General features: G+C 38.2%; 1 protein-coding gene across 2 annotated transcripts in view; it reads right to left on the reverse strand.

Annotated features, from left to right (window-relative positions):
* Positions 1-1107: 1107 nt before the first annotated feature.
* Mettl25 (methyltransferase like 25) overlaps positions 1108-13484 on the reverse strand; it is a 70889-nt gene continuing 58512 nt past the window's right edge. Inside the window, exons 10-12 of one of the 2 annotated variants that reach the window (XM_076920116.1) lie at positions 3448-3522; positions 2696-2767; positions 1108-1348 (exon numbers count right to left, since the gene is read on the reverse strand). In XM_076920116.1, coding sequence (XP_076776231.1) covers positions 1262-1348; positions 2696-2767; positions 3448-3522 — 234 coding nt within the window. In that variant the 3' untranslated portion in view covers positions 1108-1261. The remainder of the gene's footprint in view (positions 1349-2695; positions 2768-3447; positions 3523-13484) is intronic. The other variant, XM_076920117.1, reaches the window with a different exon arrangement.

The raw sequence follows: 13484 nt of genomic DNA on the forward strand, positions 1-13484 counted from the left end.
AACTGATAGACTTTCTTAGCAAATCAAAGATATGCGAATGGGCACACCTACAATGTTAGTATAGAAAAAAGATTCCTAGGTTCTACAAATAATAAATGGATCATGAAAAACCCCGAGCTGTCTGGGATTTTCCTTGTAATTCTTTAGCGGGGAAGTTTTGGTGGAGGTGTATACGTACATTCATAAAGGTGAAGTAAGACTGATAAAGTACAGATAATCATTAACGTATGTGACTAGTACACCGGAATTCCTCACAACTGACCTGCCTCCTCCACACAATGAATTCTCCTCAGATAAAAAGAAGTCTGAAGTAGCTAGGATTAGGAAAGTACTAGCTGTGAAAAGTTCCTGATCATTTGTAAGTGTGTGTGTGTGTGTGTGTGTGTGTGCTAGAAACTCTTTATGTAACCCCAAAGAAATAAAATCCTTCTCGTCCTAGGGAGCAGCTCCATCATTTACAACAGCAGTTGCTTTCTCTTCTCTAGAGTCTCTAGGAGAGCTCTCCGGCTGAGTACTGAGGACGCCTTATCCAGCTGTCCCATTCCTTAGTGCACAAGAGAAACTTCCTGTATTGCTAAAGGAAGGGGCTTGTTCTACACTGGGCAGGGAAGGGTTTCCCATTCAATCTGGCTTCACTCAAGCTGGCTTCTCACAGAGCACAGCTCAATTCCCCTAAGTGTCACCCCATCACTTCATTTTAGGATAAATGGCCTCACCTCAGGGATCCTTAAGTGAGTGCTTACTACTCATATGATGCACATTTCCTTAAGGAAAGAGAGTATCACCACATGTACCTGATAAACAGTCTACAATATGCTTTATATTAGGCCTATTTTATAACTGACCTGCTCATGAGTTTCTTCATATGTATATGAAGAAACTTTATAACAATGTGGAAAACTATTCCAAAACGTTCTGGAAAATGCATATTTGATAACAACTACATTTGGGATTATCATTTTTTTTATTAAGTAAATAAAACTCAAAATGTGATGTCTGATAATACTCAACAGAAATTAAAATCGGATTGCAATCTACTATTGACACACTCAGGAATATTGATCATACTTACATAAGTTCTTATTAATGTATGCTTTGAGAATGAAAAAACTGACTAGGATTTATATTGTTAGCCATTATTTTATTATTTAAAATATAGATTTTAAAATGTTTACATAATAGGATATAAATGTTTAGAAAAGCAGGTTTTGAGTAAGTCCCCAACCAGTCTGTCTCACACCCTGCTTCAGCTGGGATCACACTACTTCTTCAGAGCAATGACAGCGTAGCATCTGGGAGACTGCACAGGGTCAAACAACTTCACAAGAGCAGACCAGGCTACATCGTCCTGAAAATTGATAAAGAATTTACATATACATCCATTTTTGAGTAAATAAAATGATGAATCAGAATACACAGATGAATCAGACTGTGATAGAAAATATAAGTAGAAACCAAAGGCCTTAATTTTTATGCTGAGATTGACAGCCACAGTATTTTTTGTTTCAATATAGAAAAGCTGGAGAAGGCCAATAACAAATACTGTTTTTAAATGAATTTTTTTTTATGACAAAAGATTGTTCACCTTGTACAGAAAGGGGGAAATGCTATATAAATTTTAAAAAATATACTAAACAATTATTATAAAGTGTAAATAATGTGTACACACATGTACATGCACAATCTACATGTCTGACATCATTATAAAATATACCTAACATTTAATAATTAAGTCTGAAAGGCAGGATGATTATCACTCTTTTTACTTTTCTTTTTTATATTACATAGCTTAGATTTTTAAAACTAATACAAGAACTTTCATTTAAATATTCAAAATGAGTGATCATATGCTTGTATCATTTTATTTGGACTGATCAATTTTGTTGTAGTTTAACTGTTTACCTAGGTCAATGCAAATTTTTTGAGAATGAAAATGAGTATTAAAATAGGTACTGAGAGTTTCACACCTCAACTAGAGGATCAAGGCTTTGTAGTGATTTGGAAGTAACTGAAGGCTAAGAAAAGTATATTATTTAAATACTTAAAAACTGCCTTAATCTGTAAAACCACAAGTTAAAAGGAAGACACTTATTTAATCCATTTGTTTCAAGAAGCCTTTCGAAAAGAAAAATCATTCAATGACAAAATCAGGTTTTTAAAATAAAGGATTTATAGTGGGCAGTAAGTTGATTCCATGAAAAAGATCAAACAGTTCAAAGTAAATTATTGACCTCAGCTCAGCAGACCACACGACACAGATGAAACAATCCAGTCGTGGGGGAGAAATACTCTTCCTTGATTACAAAGACATTTGTACATTATAGTACACATATGTCCAAAGTACATTAAAAGCTAAAATCTTACAAAGTGAAATCTCTACACAGAACCTTCAATATCTGTTCATAATTAATTTTGGCCCTAAAACATATATGGTTGCTTGTATTCACTGCCTATGAATATTAACTATTGTACAATTAAAAGAACATCAATTTTATTATAGCAATTTTCTGAAAACATCTGCTGTACATATGTGTATCCATAAAGCAGAAAATAGAATGTATATTAAAAGTATTAGGGCATGAGAGACATCATCTTACTAATTTGTGTGAAATAACTTTATCCCAGTATATGATTTTACTTATTTCATTTCACATATTGAAATCTATGTTGCATAATGAAAAATAACATAATCTACCTGTTCCTTCAGGTAACAAAGTCGATCAAGAAGAATCAGTGTTTCTATGCAAGGAGCCAGCACAACTTTCAACTGCAAGAAAACATAAAAGGTAGTGGTACTTTAAAAGTTTGTTTGTTTAACATTTATGTTTGAGAAAATGTATCCACAAAACTTTACATACGTCAGATATCTGATAACCACTGCACATCTTCAGAAAATGAATACTACAGATCAAAAGCGTTTCTTTACTAATTACAGAAAAAGAATGACTTCTCAGAGACATGAGGTAGAAACCAGGAAGCAATCATGCGATGGAAAGCTTTTATAGGACTCCTAAGAATGCAATTCATTAAAAGGAAAGCTTGTGAAATAACTACTCTGGAGATCAACATGTGTTCAAAGGACTCTGAAGCATCACTCTGTGCATTTATGATGCACTTTAAAAGAAATCTACCATGTGCTTCTTTTATGACATTACTAACACCTAATATAGTTCTGAAATAGGAAATGATCCCAAATAACAGTTTTCTTACAGAAATAAAACTCTCTCTCTCCCTCCCACCCTTTCTTTCTGTCTCTGTCTCTCTCTGTCTCTCTCTGTCTCTCTCTGTCTCTCTCACACACACACACACACACACACACACACACACACACCACCACCACCACCACCACCACCACCGACAGGCCCATAATAAAATTTAATAGGCTACTATTTGAGTCTAGCAACATAGCGAATACAATTGATGTGTGTGTGTGTATGTATGACTTACCATATTAAATGCCTCTAGCTCATTCATCCTAGGCTTATATTTCTCATAGTAGTCCATTATAATTTCTTCAGAGACCTTTGAAATAAAAACAGTAGCAATAAATTTATCAATGGTTAAGTTAAATAATTAAAAATTCCTTTAAGAAACCCTGAAGTAAAATAAGTATAGTATCAATTTAAGATAACCCTACTGTCAGAAAAACTGTTTTTAGGCAAGTGACTATAATAATATTTTTTCATTAAACTTTCTGAACTGATGTAATCATACCATTTTATAAATAACACTGTCTTAGCTGTTTCCAAATTCAGTACACAGTGATAAGATATTTCATCTATTGCTATGTTTGGAAAACAATAATTTTACCATCCGAAGCTAAAACTTGCAGAATGTAATTCTCTAACATTACCTTTTCTAAGCAGCAGAATCAACAAGTGCTAGCTAAACAACAACAACACAACAGCAGCAGCAACAACAACAAGAACCTCCACCACAACCCATGGCAATTGGTTCTTCTCAATTGGCACCAAGAGAAAGCAACATGGAGAATCCCAAGTGACACAGCAAAGGCATACATGATTCATACTGCCTCTCAGCTGCTGATCGCAGGGCACGGAGGAGAAATAGTCTATGGCTGTGACTCACGCAAACCCGTTTGCGAGCTAAGTGAGGCCGTCAGCTGCCACTGAGCGCCACTGCACCCTTCTGCACTTTCAAGACTTAGAAATTCAGAGCACCAGAAGAATTTGAAAAGATACATTTAGACCCACATGAGGAAAATCTAAAATCCTTTAAAGTTTTTTCTTTTTGACTCTTTATCCTTTTACTTGTTTTGACATGTTATCTTCCTGAATTTTCTACTGTTTGATGAGATACCATAATCAAGGCAACTTACAGAAGTGACTTTATTGGAGACCCCCAAGTACTGGGATTCCAGGGTACACCAGGATTCCTAGTGTTCTCATGTATTTTGACAGGTGTTTCATCTGGTGATTCCCCTTTGGCCAGCACTTCATGAAGATACTTACCTTATAAAAACAATTGTGTTTACATTCAGTTGATTGATTATGTAACTTCATCAATTATGTATTATTTATATTGTTACTGTCATAATATAACTGACATTAAAAAGCTCAGAAATGCAAACAATTGACTCACTAACCATAAAGTTTAACTGCTGAATGCACACTTGTACATGACCTATAAAGTGGCTCCGCACTGTGATAATTCTGTATAGTATGTGTATATTATTCAGAGGTAAAAAGTGGGGAATGGTTGTTTATGCATTAGAAAATTACTTTAAATGTGAACTGTGTTGTTCTTGTATGAACGTACATTAAATGACAGATGGAAGAACTGAAATAATTCTCTTTCCTGCTGTCCAATCTTCACCCCCTAACAAACCCCTTAGTTTGAGTTGGACTGTGTGTGAGGACCATGGGACATGGTCACAGGAATGGTCAGTTAAAAGACCTGGAGTGGAAACCATGAACAAACAACCATCTCAGGCCCTCTCTTCTATCGCCCAACCTTTCCTTGTAATTTGTTGAATTATTCTGGCTGTAACAGAGCTTATATATTGGGATAATGTATACATATATAGAGATTATATATGTGTTACTACCCAGTAGATTTTGTACACCTGAACATATGCATCCTGTCTGGAAGAACTTCAAGAATTAAAATTTGGATGGAAGCATCCTTCTGTCAACTGTTCACTAACTTGTAATTGCTTGAATTTCCTCTGCCTTTATATGTAGCCTGCTTTAGAAATAAATTTATCTGTTGGCAAGCTTGGACTTCCTCATTATTCTTCCTTTCCAGCCCCTTTCCTTCACAACTGCCATTGTTGGAAACATGTTCAACAAACATTCTTCATGTGAATGATGCCTGTCAATGTTAAGTATGACAAGGTATGGGCTATGGAGTTAGTTGTCTTAAATTAGAATACTCTTTCCCAGTGACTTCGATTTTGCCTTTAGAAGTCTACTTAAAGCCAGGTGGTGGTGGTGTATGCCTTTAACCTTAGCACTCAGAAGGCAGAGATAGGCAGATTCCTGTGAGTTCTAGGCCAGCCTGGTCTACAGAGCTAGTTCTAGGATATCCAGGGCTGCAGAGGGAAACCCTGTCTTGAAAAAACAAACAAAAAAGTCCACTTAACTCCAACTATTTGATACTATAGCTTTTTCATATTCTATATCTTGTCATGTTTGAATGTTACCTCTTAGATGCCTGCAATTTCTTTTTTTTTTTCTTTTTTTTGGGGGTGGGGGGTTCGAGACAGGGTTTCTCTGTGTAGCCCTGGCTGTCCTGGAACTCACTCTGTAGACCAGGCTGTCCTTGAACTCAGAAATCTGCCTGCCTCTGCCTCCCAAGTGCTGGGATTAAAGGTGTGCACCACCACTGCCTGGCTACCTGCAATTTCTTGTTGTTATTTATTTATTCATTTTGAGATAGGGTTTGCCTGTTCTTTTCTAATGAGAAAAAAAGAGAGTAGATCTGGAGTGAGAGGGAAGGTTGGGAGAAACTTGGAGGAGTAGAGGGAGGGAAAGCTATAATCAGGATATATTGTATGAGAAAATAATCTATTTTCAAGAACAGAAAATTATATGTATATAGTATATATAATAACATACACACATATATACAAATATATACATGTATATATCATTCACTTTAAACATCTCTCTCTCTCTCTCTTCCTTCTTACCTACGTACGTACGTATGTACCTACCTACCTACCTATCTGTGTGAAGTGGAAAATAAAGACCTGGAGAGAGGTAGCTGGATGAGAATTAAGAAAGAGTAAAAACCAAATTGCTTTAGAGTGTTGCATAGAAACTGGTGAGCAAGTCTGTGGCCTTGAATGTTTTGAGTTGTTCTATCCATGCATGCCTGCATCTTAGAAAAATGAAATTTTTGTGCCCAGGTAACAGCTTTTCAGAACTGCTTTGCCTTTATTAGATAATATTTAAAATAAAATACCTCAAAGTCTCTAAGAAGAGAGAAAAAAAGAAGTGTAGTTATTATGTCTCAATATTTCCCTATAGAATTAAAATCAAGTCAATTATTTCATTATCACTAATATTCAACATGTTGAAATACTTCAGCACAATAATTGCATAAGCAAAAATTCATAAATGTTTTCTCATGGTGTTTAAATATTGTTTTCTGTTTTATGTGCATGCATGTTTGCCTGAGTATGTATGTATGTTTGTATGTGTATGTTTATATATATATGTATACACACACACACACACACACACACACACACACACACACACACGCGCACGTGCGCGCGTGTGTGTTTGTGTACTGTGTGCACGCAGCTATTCACAGAGACCATAGAGGGCGACAGATCCGTTGGCACTAAAGCCAGCCTGTATGAGTACTGAGAACAAAATCTTGATCTTTTGAAAGAGCAGCAAGTGTACCAAAATGCTGAGTCAGTAGCCCTCATGCTGATATACATACATACATACATACTTACATACATATCTCAGCATGAGGATACATTTACATACACACAAACATGTTTCAGTAGAGTTTTGATAATTGTATATATCATTTCCATATATGTATTTTACTTTTGAAAAAAATTTTTCCAAAACTTTATTCTGATTATGGTTTTCCCCTACCCCAATTCCTCTTGATTTTCTTCCCATCTCTCCATCTTATACAGTGGTATATTTATTTTAAGAACTAATGTGAATTCATTAATAACTGAAGCCCATACTATATTCAGATTTTGTTGGCTTTTACACAACATTTTACTACTTTTTCAGTTCTGGAATCAAACAAAGGATGTTGTATAACATTTAGCTGCATTAGCTTTGACACTGTGTCACTCTGGGTTTGACGACCTTATTGGTCATATATTACATATATTACATAATATTCTTTTAGTATGATTTAGATTTTTTTCCCTCAAAAATCAAACAGGGCGAGGAGGACATGGAGTACAGTCCCACGTCCATGCCTCATAGCCAGGGTCCATACTAGCCACCTGACTTGTCACTGTTGATGCTGACCTTGGCTGGCTGGCCAAGAGTATCTGCAAAGCTTTTTTACTGGTGGGCTCCTTTTTCACCCCATTTTCAGGGTCTACTCTTTAAAAGAACGATATTAAGAGTCGACAGTCATGATGCCCATGTTTGTGTATAGAAGACTGTGGTGGCTGTGGTGCAAATGTCCTCCACAGACTCAGATGTTTGAAAACGTGGTGCTCACTTGGTGGAACTGTTTAGTCACAGCCTTGCTGGAGGAAGGATGTCACTGGCACAGGCTCTGGAACTCTGAAGTCACACACCAGTCCCAGTTTGCTCTCTGTATTTCTTTTTGAAGTTCAAAAAATAAGTTCTCAACTGTTCCTGCCACCACTCCTGTCACCTGGCACGATTTCGTGCATGACAGAATCTGGAACCATAAGCCAGATAAACACGTCCTTGTCCAGTTTGTCTTGGCATGGTGCTTCAGCACAGCACTGGCAAGGTAACTAATACAAGGATCTACGTAAATTATTTTTTAAGAGCAATTTATCTCTGTTTATTTATTTACTCTGCTTTTAAAAAGGTCAGTAAGAAGGACTGCAGTGTAGCACAGGTGGCCACAATGCAACTTAGAGGGAACACAGGATGAGTTCACGAAAGTTGCACAATTGTTCAGTTTTTTTTTACCATTTCACACGTAGTGACGTCATAACTACCTAACTTATTTCCCGTCACTAGATGGAGAGATGAAAGCTGCTGAGATACCACTGGCCAACACAGAAGTGGCCAAGAACTAAGGTAAACAAAAAAACTCCTCGCGTAATGCAGTTATAACAGAACTCCCAAATGTGGGGACTGACAGGAATGGATAACTACAAGAGCAATTTAGAACTCCAGATAGACATGGCCAAAAAAGAATCTTTGACACATGATTTTCAAAATGTTAAAGCTAGAGACCAAGAAACTAAGAAGCAAGAGAAAAACTCAGACTGTATGCCTTAACAGAACGCTTAAAAACTAAGGGAAGCGGCTCAGTTGGTAGAGGTGACAGCTGCTGTCCTGAGTTTACTCCCTGGAACCCACATAAATGTGGAAGGAGAGACCAGACTCTACAGAGCTGTTCTCTGATTTCCACATGTGCACTGCACCAAGGTATGTACCCTCCCATATGTACACACACACACACACACACACACACACACACACACACACACACACACAGTAACAGCAAAACTTAAACAAGTTTAAAAACCAGAAACACATGGACATATTTTAGGTCATGAAAGCAAATAACTGTCAAGATAAATTATATTTTATCTAGCAAATATAGCTGAAAATTGATGGAAAAATACTTTCCAAGATAAGCACAAGTGAAAGCAATTCACCCCCACTAAGCAAGCAGTACGGAAGATACTTAAAGAAAGAAATTCCACACACAAGAGGAAGACAGGCACAACACAAGAGCACATGGAAGAATACATCTCATGGGGAACAGATTAAGAAAGGAGAATATGGGGCAGAAGATGGCTTGGTCTTTAAGAGCACTTGCTGTTCTTGCAAAGGACTAGATTTCAGCTCACAGCACCCATGGTGGGCAACTCAAGTGACTAGAACATAGATCCAGGGGACCCAACATTTTCTTCTAGCCTCCACTGGCCCCATATATAAATGTGCATATAAACACACATACACACAGATAAATCTTTTTAATTAATGAGAGCTCAAACAGAATCAAACATTTTCAATTCAGTAATCAACACATGTCTAAGATAAAGAAGAAAGAAAGAAAAATAACACAGTATTAGAACCGACTAGAAATGTAGTCACAGTGGTCAGCAAACAGCTGAATGATAACGTAGATAGATGTTAATGGTCTCAATGCTCCACTTAAGGCATTTAGTTGATGGAATCAACTCAAAAGATCCAGGCATTTGTTTTAAAAGACACAACTCATCAATAAAGAATCACACAGAAAACCAAAGGATATAGTAGTGCGTATCAAGTGAATGGTAGTAGGAAGCAGGCATGATCCCTCACAAAGAAAACAAAAAGACAAGGACAGTCTAAGGAGGTAAAAAGGTCACTAGGTTACTACATATTAGTAAAGGATATGGTCCATCAAGAAGAATCAACAATTAAATACATGTTCACCTCCTGTTGGAGCACTTACTTTGAGAAAACCAACAATGGGGCATAAAGAACAGTCAGGCCTACAGATGACATGAGTGGGTGACCTCAATACCCTGTTTCAACAACAGAAAATCATTCATATAGAAATTCAATGAAGGAAACTGAGACTTAACATGTCACAGATCAAATGGACATGTCAGACATCTAAAAGGTTTTGTTCCTAATAGCTACAGGATATAAAATAACACTCAGAAGTCACTGCAACTTTCTCTAAAACAAACTGCAATTAGGGCCTTAAGACAAGTCATTAAAACACAAAAGAATCAAGTTGATTTGCATATGTTATTAGGAATAATGGAATAAAAAATAGTAGTAACTAGTAAGCGAAACTACAGAACTCTGCAAACACATGGAAACCAAGAAACATGCTCCTAAATGACAAGGTGGGGGTGGGGGGAGTGTCACTGAAGAAATCAAGGAGAAAACTAAAAAATCCTTAGAAGTAAATGAAAATGGAAACACACACAAAATCCTAATAAATACCTACAAACTCAACTCAAAAATACATTATAAAAATCATACACTATAATCAAGTTTGTTTCATTTGAGGGGAGCCAGCATCATTCAACATACACAAACCAATAGGTACAGTATATTACACAGACCAGAGGTTAGAAGGAGGACTATACCTCATATAATAAAGGACAGAGATGGCAAATATATACTGAAACATATACATATATTTAGAGCAGCACAACTCTAAAGACAGCGTCTGAGACTAAAACAGAACTACCATAAGACCCAGCCATACCTGGGAATGGAAAGTATTCCACTAAAGAGAAGTGAGTTCTACCACGATTACCGGAGCACAACTCATAGCAGCCAACTTTTAGAAAAGCTTAAGTGTTCAGCAATACATAAAGAGGTAAAATGTGGAATACATAAGTAATGGAATTTTATTCAGACATAAAGGAGCATGCAATTATGTCATTCTTAGGAAAATGAACAGAGTTGGTGAAACAAACTAAATACATAAAGACAAATGTCATGTACTTTTTTCTCAGATATGAAACGTAATTAACAGACACATATAAACACACAGACACGCCCACACCACACACATAACACAGATGTGACATGCAAACTAAGGGGGCTCTGTGATAAGGAGTCTAAACAGGCAGGGAGTGAGTAATATATTGAACAAAACATGCAATTACTTAAACCAGCTGGTATAACAAGTATATTCTAACAAAAATAAATAAAACCATTCTTCATACACATAACCAAAAGAAAAAGAAACAAAAAGTATTAAAAGAGGTGGCTCTAGAGCTAAGGTTAATTTTTAAAGAATTTTTCATTCTCTGTGAGTTTCACATCATGTACCCCAGGCACATTCATCTCCGTGTCCCCTCATATCCACCCTTTGTTCTTTCAATCCCCTCCCCCAAATAAACACACCCACTCCCCAAACCTCAGACACCCAAAAACAACTAAATAAAGCATAAAGCACATCTCATCCTGGAATCTGTAGTGTGTCACAGTGTGTCCACAGTGTATCCCTCTGTCCACACATCTTCACTTGCACATGTTCGTTGCAATGAGTTACTGGTCTGGTTCAAGATCTCCCATTTCTGTAACATCATCAGTATCTGATCCACAGCAGAACTCCTCCCTGTTTCCCTGTTGTTCCCCATGTCATGGAGCTCCTCAACTTTGGAACAGCAGGGCAGGCCTTTTCATACAGCATAGATGCATATGCATATGTATTTGCATTTACAGATGATACAGATTCTGGGGTCAGCCAATTCAGAGACCTGGATCTGGCCTTGGGCTCCAGCTAGGCCACCCAATACTGCAGGAGGCAGGGTCAGCAATCCTGCTCTAATGCCCCCAGGGCAGCTCACTGGCACCCACACCTCTAGAGGCAGCTGCACTGTTGCCCCAAGTTCCAGGGCCCATTCTCCAAGGTGGTGCAACCTGTGCAAGGCTGGGCCAGTTCTCCTGCTCTTTTACTCTCAAGACTGGCTCACAGTGCCTTTACCATCAGAGCCAGCTCCACTGGATTGCCCAGGTGAGGTGCAGGGCCTGCTCTCTCATGATCCCAGGGTCAGTTCTCCTAGATACTGCCAGCGTTGAGTGGGTAGACAGGGAGAGCATCTCCCTCAAACCACCCTCACACCTCATACCAGACCAACCCTCTCAGGGCAGGCTCACCTTTGCTTCTTACACCAGGGTCAGCTTTACCGTATTGCCCAGGAGAAGGGCAGGATATGCTCTCCCACTGGCATGGCCCATGGACTGCCATGCTTGGTGAGGGACAAGGACGGTGAGGCATCACACCCGCACTCACACCCCCTCATGATAGTGGCAGGGCCAGCTCTAGCCCTTGAGGCTGGCTCACCTGCATCCACCATCCCAAACCCGGGTCAGCTCTTTTGTGCTGTTCCAATGATTTGCAGGACCCACTTCCTGTCTGTCTTGTTCCCCTAGCGCTTCCCTGCCTAGCTTTGATTTGATTTTTATGAGGTCTAGGCATAAGACAGCTTTGTCCACCAAGCCAGGCATCAAACTAGGATGATCAAAGGACTGCCATCTGCTTTGCCCCTGACTGATAGAAGAACACAACCAATGAAAAAAGGTTAATCTCTTAAATCCTGTCAAGCAAGCATGGGAGATAAAGTCAGGCTCATGTGACCATGGTATAAGCAACTTACCATACTATTTCTCAAAAGATTATTGACATTGTATTTCTTTGCAGAAACAAGAGAAGATTGCATTTATATACATATTACTTTTAGAAATCATAAAATTATGTACACAGGTGTTCTTTGCGAATTTGAATCTTAAGGAAAGTAAAATAGATGTTTTGATTTGTTTTAAAAATGAAAGGGAAACTATGGGGGGCTGCTCCTCTTCCTCCTCTTCCTCTTCTTCCTCCTCCTCTTCCTCCTCTTTCTCCTCTTCCTCCTCTTCTTTCACATTTGGGTCTTAATTACTAAGATTTGAGACATCATATTCCTTCTGGGCACAAATCAATGAAATGAGATCTGTGCTCGGAAAGCTGTCTGTGCTCCCACCCCCACTGCAGCATTATTCATGAGAGCCAAGATGTAGTAACCATCTAGTCTTTCACTGACAGATTAATGGACTGAAAAAAACCCTGTGCATGTGACACGCACACACAAGTAGATACACACAGGCACACGTGCGCGCGCACACACACACACACACACACAGACAGTCACACACACACACACAAACACAGGCACCCACACACACACAGAGTAAAATATTATTCAGCCTTCAAAACGCCTGTAAACCTACTACTTGCACAGGTACTTGACACTGTGCCACAATTGTTGTCAGAGGTACATATTTAGGCTTAACTTTCCTGGAGAAAGGTAAATGTGCTTTTAAAATAGTCCATACTTTATGAAGGGGGTCAACGAACATAACTCCAAGGTTATTACAACTATCCAAAATGAAAGAGCAAAGAAGGAATCATTTTGATTAAAAAGTCTTCAAGGATAAAACAGTATCTTAGTCTTTGCATCAGTGTGCCCTTCCTTTCCCATGCTTGGTGATGGTAAACAGCAGTTTAAAACATAGGTACATAATGTGACTGTTAGGTAGCTGCAGACAGAGTGAAAAAAAAAAAAAAAAAAAAAAAAAAAAACCTCAAAATTAGTGACTCTCAACAGGGGGCAAACCTGACAAATGGCAAGTTCATTATAATCGTTCTACTGCTGACATCTAGTGGCCAGAGGCCAGAGGTGCTACCGAGTACATGGAGCTGCTTATCCCTAAGAATTCTTATCCACAGGCCAGTGGTGGAGAGTTTGAAAAAGGCTCTGAGGTCTAAGTCAACTCCTGACTTTCACAACTGACTATAGACGCGTGGAGAAACCCTTCATGCTTTGT

Source organism: Arvicanthis niloticus, chromosome 22 (genome assembly GCF_011762505.2).
Source record: "Arvicanthis niloticus isolate mArvNil1 chromosome 22, mArvNil1.pat.X, whole genome shotgun sequence".
Lineage (NCBI taxonomy): Eukaryota > Metazoa > Chordata > Mammalia > Rodentia > Muridae > Arvicanthis > Arvicanthis niloticus.